An 18,592-nucleotide genomic window follows, 5' to 3' on the forward strand; every position below is an offset into this window, starting at 1 on the left:
TCACATTTGAATACCTGGCATAGGGCTATACGTAGGACTGTAACCATCTCTAGTCCAAGAAAATAGAAGTTATAAGAAGGAAGATGCTACCTGTGATTTAGTAAAGCCAATCATTTCTGGGTGCCCCAAAGTAACCAGTTTTTCTGAATATTGGGACCTAAAGACATATTAGAAGAAATAACTCGAATGCTATTTATCTGGACTTTGCAAAGATTTCTGATGCAGTGCTACAAGACGACTGCTGTGCTTGAACTTTAAGGGCCTCAATATTTAAACCTTAATCCATTGGACCATTACATTTTAATCTGTTTATAAATAATTTGGAGTAGGCCATAAAGTTTAACATTTCTCTGAGGATCAAAACTAGCAGAGGACACACTTGGACTGCAAAAGGACCGGGAGCCATCAATAGCAAATGAAGCTGTGGATAAAATGTGTGGTGATGAGTCTATGGTACACTAACGAGTAAAGGAACGACTGGGTATTATAGGAGGCAGATCATTAAGCAGTTCTTCATATGGCATAAGATTAAATTATGGGATACACAGCTGGCTAAGGCTATCCCAAATCATTTATAGCATATACAACTGTTGATGCAGCTCACCATGGAAGAACCACAAGAAAAGTTGGGCATTTCAAATGCATTTTATTGACAAAGTAATTTTAAACAAACAACAAAAAAAATATCTATGGAAAAATGTTATACATGAAAATATTCTTTATACTACCTACAAGGTCATAGATTCTGTATGCAAGAAAAAGATAAACTGTAAAAAAATATATATTACTAGCACTAAACAGGTTTTGGAGAGAGCTGAGCAGTTTCTGCAGTTCTGGAGGAAAAAACAAAGATATACTGCAGTCTGCCATCTTCTTAACATATGCATGATATCAAGACTACGCCAGGCAGCCAGTACAAGAAACCTTCACAGTGAGTTAGGTGAACCGAGGTGCAAGGGCAGGCTCACATGCTCAAATATGTACTGTCCATTCTTTCCCAGCAAGCAACACACAACACAACCATCACAAGCTACATACAACTTGAGTTCTGGACTCAGAGCTGCTCATTTTAATACTGCCCTAAATTCCCTGCCCTAATACAGTCTCCCCTTAGTGTTCCTTACAATATTAGATTTCATCAACAAGGTTTGCATTAATTGCTTGCACTCAAGATTGTAAGAGGACTTCAAGACATATATAAGGTTGGAGGCAGGACAACCTGTATACTTCCTCCTACGCTTAGACATAGGCAAGGAGAATTTTCAATAGTTTTGCTCCAGTACAAAAGGCTGCAGATTTATCACTGAAAATACTAGAATATTTTCATCTGGGGCAAAAACCCTTATCACGATACAAAACCAGAGCAATTAATTATTAGAGCAAAATTGATAACTCTCCCCCATTATTCTCACTGGCAAAGGTCAAACCCCTAGGGCAAGATCTAACCCCCTTCAGTGCTACCTACAAAATGTCAGCCTACAGCTATGTTCTAGTTTCCTATACTCTAAGGTAACAATTCAACTGAAGTATCACTATTGACTCACAAGACTAAACAACAGCAGCATTAAGTATGAAAAAAAAAAGCAAGTTTAGTACATCCCTTCGGTGTCCAACATGCATCATCTTGTATCTAACCAATATGAAGCTCAGCTTTATGGCACTTTGCTTGCAGGTTCTAAAATGACTGCCTCCACATTTCATTCCTAGAACAGGCCGCAACCCAAAGGAGTTAGAGAAAAACAAGGCAACATTTTCTTAAATGTATCCCTTCCCAGGCCTCCACGGGGTGAAAGTCATTCTTCTGGAAATTCAGGAAGCGGCTAAGCCTGTCCTGCCACTGAGGAACAGCAATCGCTTAGCAGCAACCAACACGGGACTCCCAGATCATCTGAAGACCAAGCCAATCTTGCCACAGTTTGTGAAGAAAATGCAGAAAGCGGAGTGATTATACAAGCAGTGCACCATTTTGTACTCTCCGTTGGTTCTGAAGTGTGTCCATGCTCTTTGGCTACTGTAGTCAGGCCCAATTTGTGAAGACCATCACCGGTGGAGAATGAGAACAAGAAAAGAGGAATCAAAGTTTCCACCTCATCAGCTGCTTTCCTGTCGTTTGTGCAGCACTTGAATGACACTATCAATATCTTCCTCAGGAACCTGAGAAAAGGAAGACAACATTCAAGGCTGTTATAAAGCTGCTCCCACAGCCCTGTGCTCTCACTATCACACAATCCTAATTGGCCATGTCATATCATAAAACTTAATCAAAATGCCCAGATAGAGAGAGACAAATCAATGCATTTTTTCACCAGTCAGGGCAAGTGGCACGACCCCAGAGTTCCAGTAAGACTGCCCTCGTGGACCACGAGCAGACCACCTTGCCAGTGGGCATCTCCTTGCAAGGGACAGTGTGCCCTGACAGCATAGCTAGCAAGTGTCCCCTAAATATACAGCATCACTAATGCATTTCTTTAATTGTATGCCAGGTCCAAGAGCATCCTTGAAAAAAATCCTTAAAAGTTGAAGCATAAGATTTGTCTTTCTTTTGAAAGTTGTGGTGATCAGCATTTAGGGCCACACCCTATGCTTTAATCTATAGACATGCCGAGCAATAAAAGCCCCTAGCCCAATGTCTTGCTTCAGCAAACTGCTGCCTTCTAGTTGAAGTAAACCCCTTAATGTGAAAAAAAAACCCCACCCCAAAGCATTTCTGATGGACTTAACATGTAAACACCAGCAGCATCTATTCTATTACCTTATTTTAGGACAAAACTACTTTTAATGTATTTATTTTTTTTAAAGTGTGAAGATGCTCTACTGAGAGAAATCCCCCAGTATTTGTGAGGGTAACAGCCAGGAACACAGGAGAGGAGGTGGTGAGCCTGGAGCGCACAGAGAAGAGCTACTCTGTTCCCTAATCCAGGCCCCCCCCCCCCTGTACTGCAGGGAACCACTGAAGCAGACGGAATTAGCCCAAGTTTGAAAGTTGTGAGCACCAGTGCCAGTTGTCAAGGCTTTAATCTTGGTCTTGCTCACAACTTTCAAACTTGCTATAATTCATTTTCTTTTTGGGTCCATTATGGAGGGCTTAACTTCCGGCAGAACCACCCAGAACGGCGTTCGGCCACCTTTGTGGTGGGACCCAGCAGTGGACATCAATCCCGGCTCCCCTGCCGACACAGACCAATGCCAGTAGTTGCATGGATTATTTATGGTGCACCCCATTAGCCCTTGAAGGAAGCAGAGAAGAGCAAACGTGTTGGAGCTGCTTACCCTGAGACAAGGGCAGCCATAGGGCAGCACAATTTAGGAGGCCAAGGTAAAAAAACAAACAAACAAAACACGGAGTGAATGCCTGTACACCCCATTTATTTCTGCCACTCCTGGGTGTGTGAGCTTCCTCTTTTCATGCCATCATCTTGATGACCACACTGGTGAGGACAAAAGGGCCAAAAGAATGAATGGGGAGGGGAGTGAGTGAATGAAGGGATCAGAGAGGGGAAGGAGAGACAAAAAAGTGAGTGAAGAGATTGGAGTGGCTGTGGGTTGCATGGGGGTGTGAGTGAGGGGATCGGAAGGACTATGAGACGATCAGAATGGGGGGCAGTCTGTGCATAAAGCGAATGAAGGGTGTGAAGAGAGAAAGCAGGGGAGGGAGAGAGAAGAGAGTGAGGCGAGCACGTGGCATTGCTGCCTTACTTCCAGGCCCCACACCAGACTGAGCCCTGCCCCCGAGGCAGAAGTGAGTGAGCTGACTCGAGAAGGCGAGGGGGTTAAGGATCACCATAAATAGGGTGTGAGACTGAGGAATTTATGGGGGAGAGGGGCTGATGAAGGGGGCCCCACTATCTGCCTTCTCCTTCATCCCTAACCTCCAGCCATCCTTTGCCTACCAGTGCCCATCCAGCAGAGCGAGAGCGAGAGAGCATGAGCGTGAGAAGTCATACCTACCCCTTTCCACCGGTCTCACTTGGCCTTGCCCATCTCACCTCCCCCTCTCAGTTTCACCTCCTTTTTGTCTACAAATTAAACTCTGCTGCAGTCTACAGATGAAGGGTTCAAGACCATTCTGACACTATACAATGTTTAGAGACCAGGGCTACATTAATTCAATTTCTATTTCGCATTTACTTTGTTAGCATAAAGCTAAAAAAAAAAATAATCCATGAACAACATTTTACAATACAAATTAAAAAAAAAATTAAAGATGGCATTCAATCATACACATCTAGACCTTTATGATCCAGAGTTCACCATTCCAGTCCGTCAGTAAAGAGGAAGCATTGCTGAAGTCCTTATGGCAGTGACCAGGCCCAATTCATGTGCAAATAGCAATACAATGAACTGTGGCAGAGCAAATTCCTTCCTACGAATCTCTCAGGAGATGGAGGACCAGGTCTGATCTCTTCTCTAGAGGATGCAGAGGCGTTAATTAATGTAATAACGTCCACATGGCTCCTGCAACAGGACGATGCACAGCTATGCACTCTGTAATTTGGGGGGGGGGCATTTAAAAAGTTTCCAATTGCTCGAAATGAAACTACAAAGGAGGAAAAGGTGGCACAATTCACTTTTGTTTGTGTCTTTTCCCATAACCAACAGAGAAGGTAAAGACACAGGCACCTCAGCGAGCCCCAAGAGACCACATGGCATCTTCCTCTGATGAGAGATATGGGGCATTCCCTCATAAAGATGACTCACTCCATTGTGACATTGGACAAACAGCCAGACATCTGGGGTTTTCCAAATTGTTTCCTTAACAAGCAAAGGCATTTTCTTAATTCTTGACTATCGTGTACCCATGGTGGGAGAATGAGTGGATGTTCATCACTATTACTTGTTCAGTGTTTATGACACCCTTTTATTTTATTTAAAAGAGCAGACCTTAGGATGAGGAATATAAATTTTGTAAACTGGGAAAGGAGATTTATAAATATGTTTTAAATACAAAATTATTCCTTTTAGTTGATTACCCACTTTTCACCATAAACATTAAATTGGGAAACATTTAAGCAATATACACGATACAAAAACACAACAAAAAAGGTAACACCCAGGACTTACCAAGGCATGATCAAAGTTAAAGGTACTGATGTAATAAGCTGAAATATCTTCTGTTGCTAAGGGCTCAGCAATCTGCGCTACTATTCCACATTCATCTGAAAAGGAATCGGAGCCCATTAGAGACCAAAGCAGAATCTCCTAGGTTTGTCTCTCACCCCAAGGACAGTTATAGGATGGGCTAACATGGTCACATGCCCTGGAGAGCAAGAAAAGCAGCGGGATCCTGCTGCCTGAGGAGCCAGGCATGAAAGCAATTATGCCACCCGCTGGAGACCCACTGTCTTACTAAAAGCTAATGCATCTCCTCTTCATGACAGCCTCAATCATTTTCTCCCTGTTTTCGACCAGGTAGCTCCTGCTGATACTTCTCCTTTCCTGCAATTTTATTCTCCAATCCGCTTTCTAGCACACCTCCAACTAGTTTTTGCCTTTATGGCCCTTCTGTAATTGAAACTAGGGCATGCATGGAAAAAGTCATTGTGTCATTCTGCTTTGTATTTCTGGAAGTTTTCATTGGTTTTAATGCAAGATATTTTTACAAAACAGAGCATGTGCTTCCCCCCCAAGTGTGCACTAAAACAAGATACTGACAAAACTGAATTGCTAGGGGTTTTTTGGTATGGGAGCTGACAAAAAATGATGCAACAAATATCATGGCTGTTTTCATGACCACACCACCCTAACTGAAATACCACATTGTTCTAACTTACAAAAGCTTTTTATATTTACAGTAACTTGCTGTGAACTCTGTAGCTCAAGCTAAGGGAATCTAGTGTTTCATACAGACTAATGAACACTACAACTCGGGATGGGCCACAAACTGCCATGTGATTTTCCGTCACATTTCAGCAGCTAGAGGGGTCAAAAAAACCTCCCATCTCTTCACAAATCTTAGGCTGCGATATCTCCTGCTAGATCAACATAAAAAGACACCATAGTGCATGAACTCAGGTGACTGTGTAGGATCTTCTTAAAATTTACCACAATCTACAAAGTTTTAAGTTTTCCCTAGGACCAAGATAGTTACAAGTAGCTCAGCATGATCAAAACTCTTAGAAAAATAGAAAAAAACCAAAAGATATACATAAAACATTTTAGGTTAGGCAGTGCAAGAGACATGAGCCAGGTGGCCATGGAAAATCAAGCAGAGAGAATGACATTTTTAGAGTGAGGAGAGAGCAAAGAAAGCTCCAAGCAACTAGGTGAAGGATTATATAGCTTAACATCAATTTCGGAGTAGAAGAGTAAAAGCAAGTGGAAGGATATCTTGGATTGTAATGATTTAAAAAAAATGAGAGCAGTATAAGGAAAAAAGGCTAGGATGAACAGTATCATAACCAACTGACCAGTCAATTCAAGAACCTAATTAACTTAGTAGGCGACAGCAGGAAAACAAAACAAAAAAACCCCAAACAGTTGGCTTATCCTTTCTGCCCAGTTATCCCAGCCACACTGCAAAGATATATCCCAGCTGTGTCTGTGGATTTTCTATTATTCTGGGTAATGGTAATCCAACACTCATCCAACCTTCCCCACCATCTTACATCCAAGGGAGCTGATGTAATAAAACCCACACTAAAACTGGAGTTACATTTTATCATGGGTTTTATTTAATGTGGGCGTTAAGAGTCACAGAGCAAGCCAGATCAGGTAAGCTAATGACATACAAATAGACCAGAAGTAAAACAAGCACGCTAAACTGAAAAATGGAGAAATTTACCTGATAATGTTGAGATTACTTACCTGATAATCTCCTTTTCCTTAGTGTATGAAGATGGACTCAAAACAAATGGGTATTGTGTGCTTGTGCTAGCAGTTGGAGACTGATCTGACGTCAGCACGGGTACATATACCCCCACAGGAAGTGAAGCAATTCAGTAATCTTCCTTGCAAAGCTGTAGCTGACCGATCATTTAAATGAACAGGATTACCCTGACCAATTGATAGTAGCTGGAGACCGCCAGTGATCACAATCGGAAGGCGTTGACACCCGGCAGGGTGGATGCCCTATATAAGCAAAACATGGCTTACCGTGAGTCGGCGAATCCCCATGTATACCGGCAGCCGGGCGGGATGCTGAGTCCATCTGCATACACTAAGGAAAAGGAGATTATCAGGTAAGTAATCTCAACATTTCCTAGCGTGTAGCAGATGGACTCAAAACAAATGGAATGTACAAAAGCTACTCCCGGACTGGGCAGGAGGCTGCCCGAGGACCTTGTAGGATCGCCCTCGCAAATGCTGTGTCCTCCCTGGCCTGGACATCCAGACGGTAGAATCTGGAGAAGGTATGGAGGGAGGACCACGTCGCTGCTTTGCATATCTCTGCAGGCGACAGCAGCTTAGCTTCTGCCCAAGAGGCAGACTGTGCTCTGGTAGAATGAGCCTTGACCTGTAGAGGCGGTGGTTTTCCTGCCTCTACGTAGGCTGCCTTGATAATTTCTTTAATCCAGCGGGCGATGTTCAGCCGTGAGGCCGCTTCCCCTTGCTTCTTCCCGCTGTGCAGGACGAACAGTCTTTCGTACTGTCTCTGACATTTCCAGGTATCTGGACAGCAGTCTGCCGATGTCGAGATGGCGTAGCATTCGACCTTCCTCCAACTTCTTCAAACCTTCCGTGGTAGGCAAGGATATGGTTTGGTTGAGGTGAAAGTATGAGACCACTTTGGGTAAAAAGGAGGGAACTGTACGAAGATGGATAGCATCTGGAGTGATTCTGAGAAACGGATCACGACAGGACAGTGCTTGTAGCTCTGAGATGCGGCGTGCGGAACACACAGCCAGCAAGAACACCATCTTCAAGGTTAACAAACAGAGACAGGCCTCGAAGGGGCCTGAAGGCGGATCCTGCTAGAAATTCCAATACTAGGTTGAGGTTCCACAAAGGCACTGGCCACTTCAGTGGCAGATGAATGTGTTTGACTCCTTTCAGGAAGCGTGAAACATCTGGGTGTTTGGCAATGGAGTTGCCGTCACTCCTGGGACCGTAGCAAGACAGCGCTGCTACCTGAACCTTGATGGAGCTGAGGGACAGACCCTTCTGAAGTCCATCTTGTAGGAAGTCCAAAATAATAGGAATTGTCGCGGTGTGTGAATTGGTGCCATGAGAGTCTCACCAATCTTCAAAAACTCTCCAGATCCTGACATATGTTAGTGATGTAGAGAATTTGCGTGCTCAGAGGAGTGTATCTATAACCGGCTCCAAGTATCCCCTTTTCTTCAGTCAAGCCCTCTCAATGGCCAGACCGTAAGAGAGAATTGAGCTGGATCCTCGTGGAGGATGGGGACCTTGCCGCAGCAGGTCCCTGTGTGGAGGCAGGGGAAGAGGCTCCCCTGCCAGTAGTCTTCTCATGTCTGCGTACCAGGGTCTTCTTGGCCAGTCCGGGGCCACTAGAAGAACTAGGCCTCTGTGACTCTGAATCCTGTGTACAACGGCGCCCAGCAGGGGCCATGGAGGAAAGGTGTATAGTAGGATTCCCTGAGGCCATGGCTGTACCAGGGCATCGATCCACTGAGCCCGAGGATCTCGCCTGCGGCTGAAATATCTGGGTACTTGAGCGTTGGACCTGTCTGCTAAGAGGTCCATGGCTGGCGTCCCCCAGTGATCCACAATCATCTGAAAGGCTGTGGGTGACAGCTGCCACTCCCCTGGGTTTAGGCTTTCTCTGCTGAGGAAGTCTGCCATCGTGTTGTCCTTCCCGGCAATGTGGACGGCGGAGATGTCCTGGAGATTTGCTTCTGCCCAAATCATCAGGGGATCTATTTCTAGGGACACTTGTTGGCTTCTGGTTCTGCCCTGACGATTGATGTATGCCACCATGGTGGCATTGTCTGACATCACTCTGACCGCTTTGTCGCGAAGTCTGTGGGCAAATCGCAGGCACGTTAGCCTGACTGCCCGTGCCTCTAGTCTGTTGATGTTCCACCTTGACTCCTCTCTGGTCCACCGCCCTTGGGCGGTGAGTTCCTCGCAGTGTGCTCCCCATCTGTTCAGGCTGGCATCTGTGGTGAGCAGAATCCAGGCTGGGGAGGACATTCTTAACCCCGGCTTATGTGTCCGGGCTGCAACCACCACCGTAGTTGATACCGCACTCTGGCCGGTAGAGGTAGGCGAACGGTGTAGTTCTGTGATTGTGGGCTCCATTGAGATAGAAGGGCGCGTTGTAACGGTCTCATAAGAGCCCGCGCCCATGGGACCACCTCCAGAGTGGATGTCATGAGGCCGAGGACCTGTAGGTAATCTCGAGCTGTGGGCCGGCTGGCGCTCAGCAGGACCTACAGATGACTCTGGAGTTTTGATTTTCTCTTGAAGGTCAGGCTGACCTTGTCTTATCGGGTGTCGAATTGGACCCCTAGGTATTCCAGCGACTGGGACGGCTGTAGGGAGCTCTTGTTTACATTGAATACCCATCCGAGGCTTTCCAGAAGAGCTATAACTCTGTTGGTTGCCCGGTGGCTCACCTCCGGTGACTTTGCTCTGATCAGCAAAAGCAACATCTTTCTTATTATAACCATCCTGGTAACCTACCCCTAAGCATTATAAACATTCAGAATTTTCATTACTTATGATTTATTCTTTATTGTTAAAAACTACATATTTATACTGAACAATTCATTGTAAATCACTCACTTCCATTATTGGAAATTCTACCATTCTACGGGTTTACACACTATGTTAAAGTTACTATCTTTTCTTCTTCTTGCTCCTAGTTATACGACTCCTTGTTTATTGTAACTGCATTTATAATTTGTATTGTACATATTATCACCCCATTGTTTACTGTAAACCGGCTTGATGTGATATTATCACGAATGCCGGTATAGAAAAAATTAAAATAAATAAATAAATAAAATCAGCCAATCGTCCAGGTAGGGATGGACGAGGATTCCTTCCTTCCTGAGTGCCGCCGCCACTACTACTATTACCTTGGTAAAGATCCGCGGTGCGGTGGCTAACCCGAAGGGTAAAGCCCGGAACTGGAAGTGCTGATTCAGGACTTTGAAGCGTAAATAGCGCTGATGATCCCGATGAATTGGGATATGCAAGTAAGCTTCCGACAGATCTAGGGAGGTGAGAAACTCCCCTGGCTGTACTGAATTCTTGACAGATCGTAGAGTTTCCATGCGAAAGCTGGGGACCCGTAGGTGTCGATTGACTGACTTGAGGTCCAGGACGGGCCTGAAAGTGCCCTCCTTCTTGGGTACTATGAAATAAATGGAATAATGCTCAGAAGTTACCTCTTCCGCAGGTACTGGGATTATGGCTTTTAGGGCCAGGAGCCTCTGTAAGGTTGCTTCTAGTGCCACTGCCTTGATCGGTGAGCAAGGAGATTCCACAAACTTGTTCGGTGGAAGCCGAAGAAAATCCAGGTAATATCCTTCCCGGATGATGGCAAGGACCCACTGGTCCGAAGTGATTTCGACCCACCTGCGGTAGAAGAGGGTTAGCCTGCCCCCTATGGCTGCTACCCTCGGATGGGTCGGCTGATTGTCATTGTGGGTTACGGCCGGAGCCAGAACCCGGGCCGGTTCTCTTATTGTTGTGCTTGGCCCAAAAGGGCTGGTTCCTGTCCTGAGGACAAGGTGCTTGATAGTGAGTCCTGTAGGGGTTGAAGCGCTGAGAGTTTCTACCTCTGGATGGCCTAGAAACAGAACGCTGGCTCCTCCTTGACCTGTCTTCTGGTAGACGGGGTAATGGAGAGGCACCCCATTTAGTAGCCCAGTTCTCGAGATCGCTGCCAAACAGTAGAGAACCCTTAAAGGGCATTCTTTTGAGTCGTGTCTTGGAGGACGAGTCGGCCGCCCAATGACGGAGCCAAAGCTGTCTTCTGGCTGCCACTGAGGAGGACACTCCCTTGGCTGCCGTACGAACAAGGTCGGAGGCTGCGTCAGTGAGAAATGCGAGAGCTGATTCCATGTCTGCCCCTTGGGCGTTACTTCTCGCCTGTGATAAACAGGAGCGCGTCACCATGGTGCAGCAGGTCGTGATTCGTAGGGACATGGCTGCTACCTCAAAGGTTTGTTTCAGAATGGTGTCCATGCGCCGGTCATGTGTATCTTTTGAGGGCCACTCCCCCCTCAACCGGAATGGTGGTGTGCTTCACTATTGCGTTAACTATGGCGTCTACCTTGGGGCATGCTAGCAGCTCCTTGGACGCCGCATCCAGAGGGTACATGCCTGTCAAGGCCCGACCCCCTTTGAATGAGGCCTCCGGTGCCTTCCATTCCAGATCGATTAGCTGCTGTGCTGCTTGTAGGAGGGGAAAATAGTGAGGGGTTCATTTTAGGGTTCCCTGGGGTATCCTGGCCCGGAATGGCCAGCTCCGATAGCTATTGCGAGACCAGGCCTGAAAGATCTTCTCTCTGAAAGAAGCGCCTCATGGTCCGATATGGCTCTATCTCCGAGGGAAGTTCACCCTCCGCTGGGGGTTCCTCACTTACCTGGGAGCAATCCGAATCCTCATAAGCGGGGCTGTCGGGTGGTGAGTGGCTGCGCCTAGGTCTCGAGGGTCCAGGGACCGGATCAGCCGGAACGGGAAGACCCATTCAAGGAGCAGACTGCATCTGGACAAAGGCGTGAATCCCCTTGAATAATTCCACCAGGTCTCTCAGGTTCCCTGGTTGCTCGCCGCGGCCCGCTAAGTCCGGTGTGCTCCCTGAGGAACCGCTGGGCTGGGGCCGGTCCTGTGCTGGAACTCCCATGGCCTCCTCACATTGGGCACATAGTGAGTCTGCTTCCTCGCTCTGTGTAGCTCTGAGGTTGCATGCTGAGCAGAGGCTTAGAGCTTTCATGCTCGATTCTGGAGGTGCCGGCTCTGCAGCCGCATGGGCTCTCTTATGCTCCATTCGCCTGAAATTCGGTATCGCCCAATGATGTGCGTTCAACAGCATGCGCCTAGAACGGGCGTTTTATGAATGGGCGCCTCTCCACGGGCGTCTTAGCAACGTGCGCCTCTCCACCGGCATCTGAGCAACGTGCGCCTCTCCACGGGCGTCTGAGCAACGTGCGCCTCTCCACGGGCGTCTGAGCAACGTGCGCCTCTCCACGGGCGTCTGAGCAACGTGCGCCTCTCCACGGGCGTCTGAGCAACGTGCGCCTCTCCACGGGCGTCTGAGCAACGTGCGCCTCTCCACGGGCGTCTGAGCAACGTGCGCCCCTCCACGGGCGTCTGAGCAACGTGCGCCTCTCCACGGGCGTCTGAGCAACGTGCGCCTCTCCACGGGCGTCTGAGCAACGTGCGCCTATCTCGTGCGCCAACAACGTGCGCCTATCGCGTGCGCTAACAACAAGCGCCTATCGGCGAAGGAGAGTAGGCAGGCAGAATGGCGACCTCCTTGGCGTGCTGCCTCGCAGGCAGGCCCAGCAATCCACACTTCCTCGGAGACCAAGTCAAGATTATGCGCCTTACCTTGTCTTCGGCGCTTCCCGGCTGTGACCCGGGCGGTCTCCGGCTGCGGGGGGGGGGGGGGGGGGGAGTACCTTCGACCGCCTCAGCCGGTCGAAGGTACTCTCCCCCCGCAGCCGGGGGGAGAGTACCTTCCTGAATAATTTTGTATCATCCGCAAATTTAATAACCTCACTTTTCGTATTCCTTTCCAGATCATTTATATATATATATATATATATATATTGAAAAGCACCGGTCCAAGTACAGATCCCTAAGGCACTCCGCTGTTTACCCTTTTCCACTGAGAAAATTGACCATTTAATCCTACTCTCTGTTTCCTGTCTTTTAACCAGTTTGTAATCCACGAAAGGACATCGCCTCCTATCCCATGACTTTTTAGTTTTCGTAGAAGCCTCTCATGAGGGATTTTGTCAAACGCCTTCTGAAAATCCAAATACACTACAACTACCGGTTCACTTTTATCCACATTTTTATTAACCCCTTCAAAAAAATGAAGCAGATTTGTTAGGCAAGACTTCCCTTAGGTAAATCCATGTTGACTGTGTCCCATTAAATCATGTCTTTCTATATGCTCTACGATTTTGATCTTGAGAATAGTTTCCATTATTTTTCCCGGCACTGAAGTCAGGCTCTCTGGTCTATAGTTACCCAGATCTCCCCTGGAGCCTTTATTAAATATTGGGGTTACATTGGCCATCCTCCAGTCTTCAGGTACAATGGATGCTTTTAATGATAGGTTACAAATTTTAACTAATAGTTCAGAAATTTCATTTTTGAGTTCCTTCAGAACCCTTGGATGCATACCATCCGGTCCAGGTGATTTGCTACTCTTTAGTTTGTCAATCTGGCCTACTACATCTTCCAGGTTCACAGTGATTTCGTTCAGTTCATCTGACTCATCACCCCTGAAAACCATCTCTGGAACTGGTATCTCCCCAACATCCTCATTAGTAAACACGGAGGCAATGAATTCATTTAGTCTTTCTGCAATGGCCTTATCTTCCCTAAGAGCCCCTTTAACCCCTCTGTCATCTAATGGTCCAACCGACTCCCTCACAGGTTTCTTGCTTTGGATATATTTTTAAAAGTTTTTATTATGGGTTTTTGCCTCTATGGCCAACTTAATTTCAAATTCTCTCTTCACCTGTCAGAGGGCAGGGTTCTTGGCGGAGGTCCGGAGGGAGGGAATTCCAAAGGGGGGGGAGGGGGACCAGCTGTGGACAGGGTGCGCTTCCTTAAAGAGGTTTTAGCAGGTGGAGTATCCAGAGTGTCTTTGTATGCTCTTCTGATAGGTCTGTTTGAGATGTGTGGCCGTAGTTGGAAGGTTAGAATGAGGGGGGAGATATTATGCAAGGCCTTATGGATCATCATGAGGGCTTTAAAGCAAATCCTGAATTTGATTGGTAGCCAGTGAAGGGTCTGAAGGATGGGGGTGATGTGATCTCTTTTGTTGGCGTTGGTGAGAATCCTGGCAATTGATTTCTGGACCATCTGTAAGGGTTTAATGGTGTTAGCCGGTAGACCCAAAAGAAGGGAGTTGCAGTAATCAACTTCAGACAAGATGATTGATTGGAGCACCAAGTGGAAGTCTCGGAGGTGTAGTAGTGGTTTTAATTTTCTTAATACCTGCAATTTGAAAAAGCATTCTTTGGTGGTGTTATTTACGAATTTTTTCAAGTTAAGCTGGTTGTCGAGCAGAACACCCAGGTCTCTCACTTGTGAAGAGCGATTAACTGTAGTTTTGGATAGTTGGGAAGAACTTGGGGAGTTGAGAGGAACGATGTAGTTGTCCTAGAAACATAGAAACATAGAAATGACGGCAGAAGACCACCAAACGGCCCATCCAGTCTGCCCAGCAAGCTATGCACTTTTTTTTTTCCCTCTTGTTACGCTTGGCTGTTAGTACCTTTTAGTTCTATTTCCCTTCCACCCCACCATTAATGTAGAGAGCAGTGTTGGAACTGCATCTAATTGAATATGTAGCTTAGTTAGGGGTAGTAACCGCCTCAATAAGCTACACCCATGCTTTTGTTTACTCGACTATGTAATTCAGTCCTTGTTGGTTGTTGTCTATATATAGATCCTCTTTTCTAGATTGCCCCTGCCGTTGAAGCAGAGAGCTATGCTGGATATGCGTTGAAAGTGAAGTAACAGACTTTCTCCCCTGCCGTTGAAGCAGCAAGCTATGCGTTGAAAGTGAAGTAACAGACTTTCTCCCCTGCCGTTGAAGCAGAGAGCTATGCTGGCTATGCATTGAAAGTAAAGTATCAGGCTTATTTGGTTTGGGGGTAGTAATTGCCGTAACAAGCAAGCTACACCCCGCTTTTTTGTGAATGCAAATCCTTTTTTTTTTTCCACATTTCCTCTTACCGTGAAGCTTAGAGCAATGTTGGAGTCGCATTAACCGTGTGTATGTATATTGAATAAGGGTATTATCTCCACGTAGTAGCTATTAGAAGGATCTCTGTCTTGTTGGTATTGAGGACGAGGTTGAGGCTAGTAAGAAGTCAGTTGATGGATTGGAGGCAACTATTCCAATGGGACCAAGTTTTGTGAAGCGACTCTGTGATAGGGATGAGGATCTGGATGTCGTCCGCATAGAGGTAGTGAGTTAACTTTAGGTTAGTGAGTAGATGGCAGAGCGGGAGGAGGTAGATGTTGAAAAGAGTGGGTGAGAGAGATGATCCCTGGGGGACACCCAGGTTGGATCTGACTGGGTGTGATTCTTTGTTGATCCTCACCTTGAAGAACCTGTTTTCAAGGAAGGATTTGAACCAATTGAATGCAGTTCTTGATGCCAATGTCTGCAAGTCGTTGTAATAAGAATGGTTCATGGTGTCGAAGGCAGTAGATCCAGTAGAGCGAGTATATATGGTTGTCCTTATCCTTATATGGTTGTCCTTTTGGCTAGACCAAAAGGCAGCGCCTGAAACTGATAATGGCGCCCCAACACCGCAAAGCGTAGAAAGCGGTGTTCCAATTGGATGGAAATATGAAGGTAAGCCTCTGGCAGATCCAAGGAAGTCAGAAATTCCCCCAACTGCACCGCCATTATTAGAGAGCGTAAGGTTTCCATTCGAAAATGAATGACTTTCAAGTGATGGTTGACCCTCTTGAGATCCAAGATGGGATGAAAGGAGTCCTCCTTGAGCACAACAAAATAAATGGAATATTGCCCCATACTTTGAGACTTGGGCACCGGAACCACAGCCCTCAGTCTGAGGAGCCTTTGAAGCATGAACTCCACTGCCTGCTTCTTCTGCAGGGAGTGGCAAAGGGACACTGTGAACATGTCCCAAGGAATACTGTGAAATTCCAGTGCATACCCTTCACATATCACCTCCAGGACCCACAGGTCTGATGTGATCGCGACCCACTTCAGATAAGAGAAAGACACCCCCTATTTCCTGTTCCAAAGGTGGGTCAGCAAACCTTCTTTGGGAAGCTCAGGAAGGTCCACCACCCAAGCCCACTCCTCTCTCCTGGGCTGCCGGGGACAAAAAAGACTGAGGCCTACCGAAAGGAGAGTCCACTGTAGGGACAAAAATGCCGGGGACAAAAAAGACTGAGGCCTACCGAAAGGAGAGTCCTCTGTAGGGACAAAAATGCTGGAACCCCAGAAACGACCCCCCTCCTCATACCAAAAAGGGCGCTGTAACTGTTTCTTATCCTCCGGCAACAGAGGGCCCGGAGATTCGCTCCACTTACTGGCCAGTTTCTCCAACTCGCTCCCAAACAAGATCGAGCCTTTAAAGGGAATCTTGGTAAGATTGGCTTTGGAAACTGTCAGCTGACCAGTTTTGCAACTGGAGTTGATGCCTGGCTGCTATCACCTTAGCCACTCTGGCCAAGGTCCGGACCAAATCACAGCCTGCGTCTGCTAAGAAGGCAGCAACAGGTTCCATAACCGCTCTGGAATTCCCTCCAGACTCAACCTCCTGAGAGAGCAGAAGACAAGATCTCGCCACTAGGGCGCAACAGGAGGCAATCTGTAAATTTGCCACTGCCTCAAAGGTTTGCTTAAGAATAGCCTCAATCTTTCTACAATGTACATCCTTCAAGGCCACTCCTCCCTCTACAGGGATAGTCGTCCACTTAGACATGGCACATACCAGAGCATCCACTTTGGGAAAATGCAAATGCTCTCACAGCTGGTTCCAGGGAGTACAGGCCTACCAATGTCAGACCCCCTCTTTAAAATTTGCCAGATCAATCAACTTCTGGATGGCATCCATTACCAGGAAAAAAAAACAAACAAAAAAACAAGAGGTTTTATGTAAGGAAACCAAAAATGATTCTTCCTCAGCTCTGACAATAGCATCCAAACCAGGCACACCCAACTGTTTCAAGGTCTGGGAAATCAGGGCCAGCAATTCATCTCTATGAAAGAACCGCAACATGGTTCGATATGTTCCAGCCCTGAAGAAATATCCCCATCTTCCAGGGAATCAGGATCGACCTCATCATCAGTGCCATCTGAATTCCTTTCAGGAACACCCACAGAGAGCAGAGGTGAACCCTGGTGCTTAAGCAAAGGACTGGAAGAGGGAGCCACCAGCTGAGGGTCCGACTGGACAGAAATGGGGGAAGCAGAGGACTGTGCCTGAAGAAAGGCTTGTAAGCCTTGAAAAATTCCACCCAAGAAAGAGCAGCCGGGTCCAGACCAAGCCTAGAAGGAACTGGAGCTGGTCCTACAGAACTACCCTCACAGTGGAGAGGCCAAGAGCTGCCATCTCTCCAGTCAAAGCCGGGACCAACCCATCATCAGAATGGGAGGATACAGGCTTAGCAAAGTCCGAGGAAAACAACTCTCCCTGAGCAGCATTGACTCAGGTTAGAAGCCAGGTGAGGCTGAGAAGCCCTAATATGACAGGCAACATATATAGGAAGACGCTTAGGCTTCTTGCTTACTGGCACACCATTACTGCAGTAAACATGTGTTGGAACGGCTCGCACTCAAAAATGAAATGCACCCAAAAAATAAGCACCTAAAAGGCGGCACTTGCACAATCTGTGCATCAAGTTAAACATGTTAAAAGGTTTATACATGTAAAAAGCACGGCTCTATGCACGCGTTGGGAGACATACTGCGCACACCAACAGCCCCTAGAGGGCAGCAGAAAACGGCCACCATGGCCTACCACGCAGCATGCAAGAAAAAAAGCCTAAGTGCGGGGCCTAGCCCACCGCCACACAACCCACCAGGCTGCCCAGTTCCCCCAACAGAAATGGGAACGAACGAACGAACATCAGCATGCCGAGAACAGAGACCGGAAGTCCTGAAACCCCTCTGATTCAGGTAACACTTTTTTTTTTTTTTTTTTTTTAATCCTTACTTGGGCCCAGCACTTACCAGCTGAATACAAAGTCTTCGGCTGCAGGGGGAGAGGGCATCTGCTGTCACCGCTGTTCGTGGCCTCCTGTACCCACTGCCTTTCAGCTTAACTAGCAATTAAGTCCACACCGGGAAACCCAGCTACCGGACCAAGGCACACCTCTGAGGGACCATGGAAATCGCCTCAGGAATTCTCAACTGGGGGAGGGACCTTTAGGTATCACCACAGGAGAGCGGGGCTTTCTTTTCCTGAATTTAGAATTTCAAATTTCTCCTTTTAAAAGGCTCAAAGCAATCCCCATAGGGAGATGCATGTCCACCCTCAGCTGGCGACAGAGAATCCTGGCAGGCTGGGGGTCACTGCAGGGTTATATATATATATACTGTGATGTCAGCTTGCTCTGTCTCCATCTGCTGGCAGAGGAGCATAATCCCACTGGTCCTGAGTCCATCTGTCTACACACTAAAAATATACTTTTTTTTTTCGCTTGTGGTCTATGTGCATGCCAGTGTTAAAAAAAATAAATCCTAGCTCCCTCCCTAGCATGCAGAGAACCCCCCCCCCCCCTAAGGTCAGGCCCCTATCACTTCCCTTAGAAAATAAAGGCGACATGCAATTCCCCAGCCCCCTAAATCCCTCCCCTCCCTATCCAGGAAATCCTCCAGCAGGACTGTTCAGATTGCCCTTTCACTGACAGTGAAAAGATCAATCCTCTTTCAGGACAGCCTTTTGAAAGGGGATTGGTTCTTTCACTGACATGTGACAGTGGAGGGACCAATTGGCAGAC

At 47.0% G+C, this 18,592-nt stretch overlaps 1 protein-coding gene across 1 annotated transcript in view; it reads right to left on the minus strand.

The window, feature by feature from the left end:
• Positions 1-632: 632 nt before the first annotated feature.
• CASTOR1 (cytosolic arginine sensor for mTORC1 subunit 1) overlaps positions 633-18,592 on the minus strand; it is a 118,736-nt gene continuing 100,776 nt past the window's right edge. Inside the window, exons 8-9 of the mRNA XM_029571183.1 lie at positions 5,062-5,156; positions 633-2,154 (exon numbers count right to left, since the gene is read on the minus strand). Coding sequence (XP_029427043.1) covers positions 2,092-2,154; positions 5,062-5,156 — 158 coding nt within the window. The 3' untranslated portion in view covers positions 633-2,091. The remainder of the gene's footprint in view (positions 2,155-5,061; positions 5,157-18,592) is intronic.

The sequence above is a fragment of the Rhinatrema bivittatum genome, chromosome 11 (genome assembly GCF_901001135.1).
Source record: "Rhinatrema bivittatum chromosome 11, aRhiBiv1.1, whole genome shotgun sequence".
Classification (NCBI taxonomy): Eukaryota; Metazoa; Chordata; class Amphibia; order Gymnophiona; family Rhinatrematidae; genus Rhinatrema; species Rhinatrema bivittatum.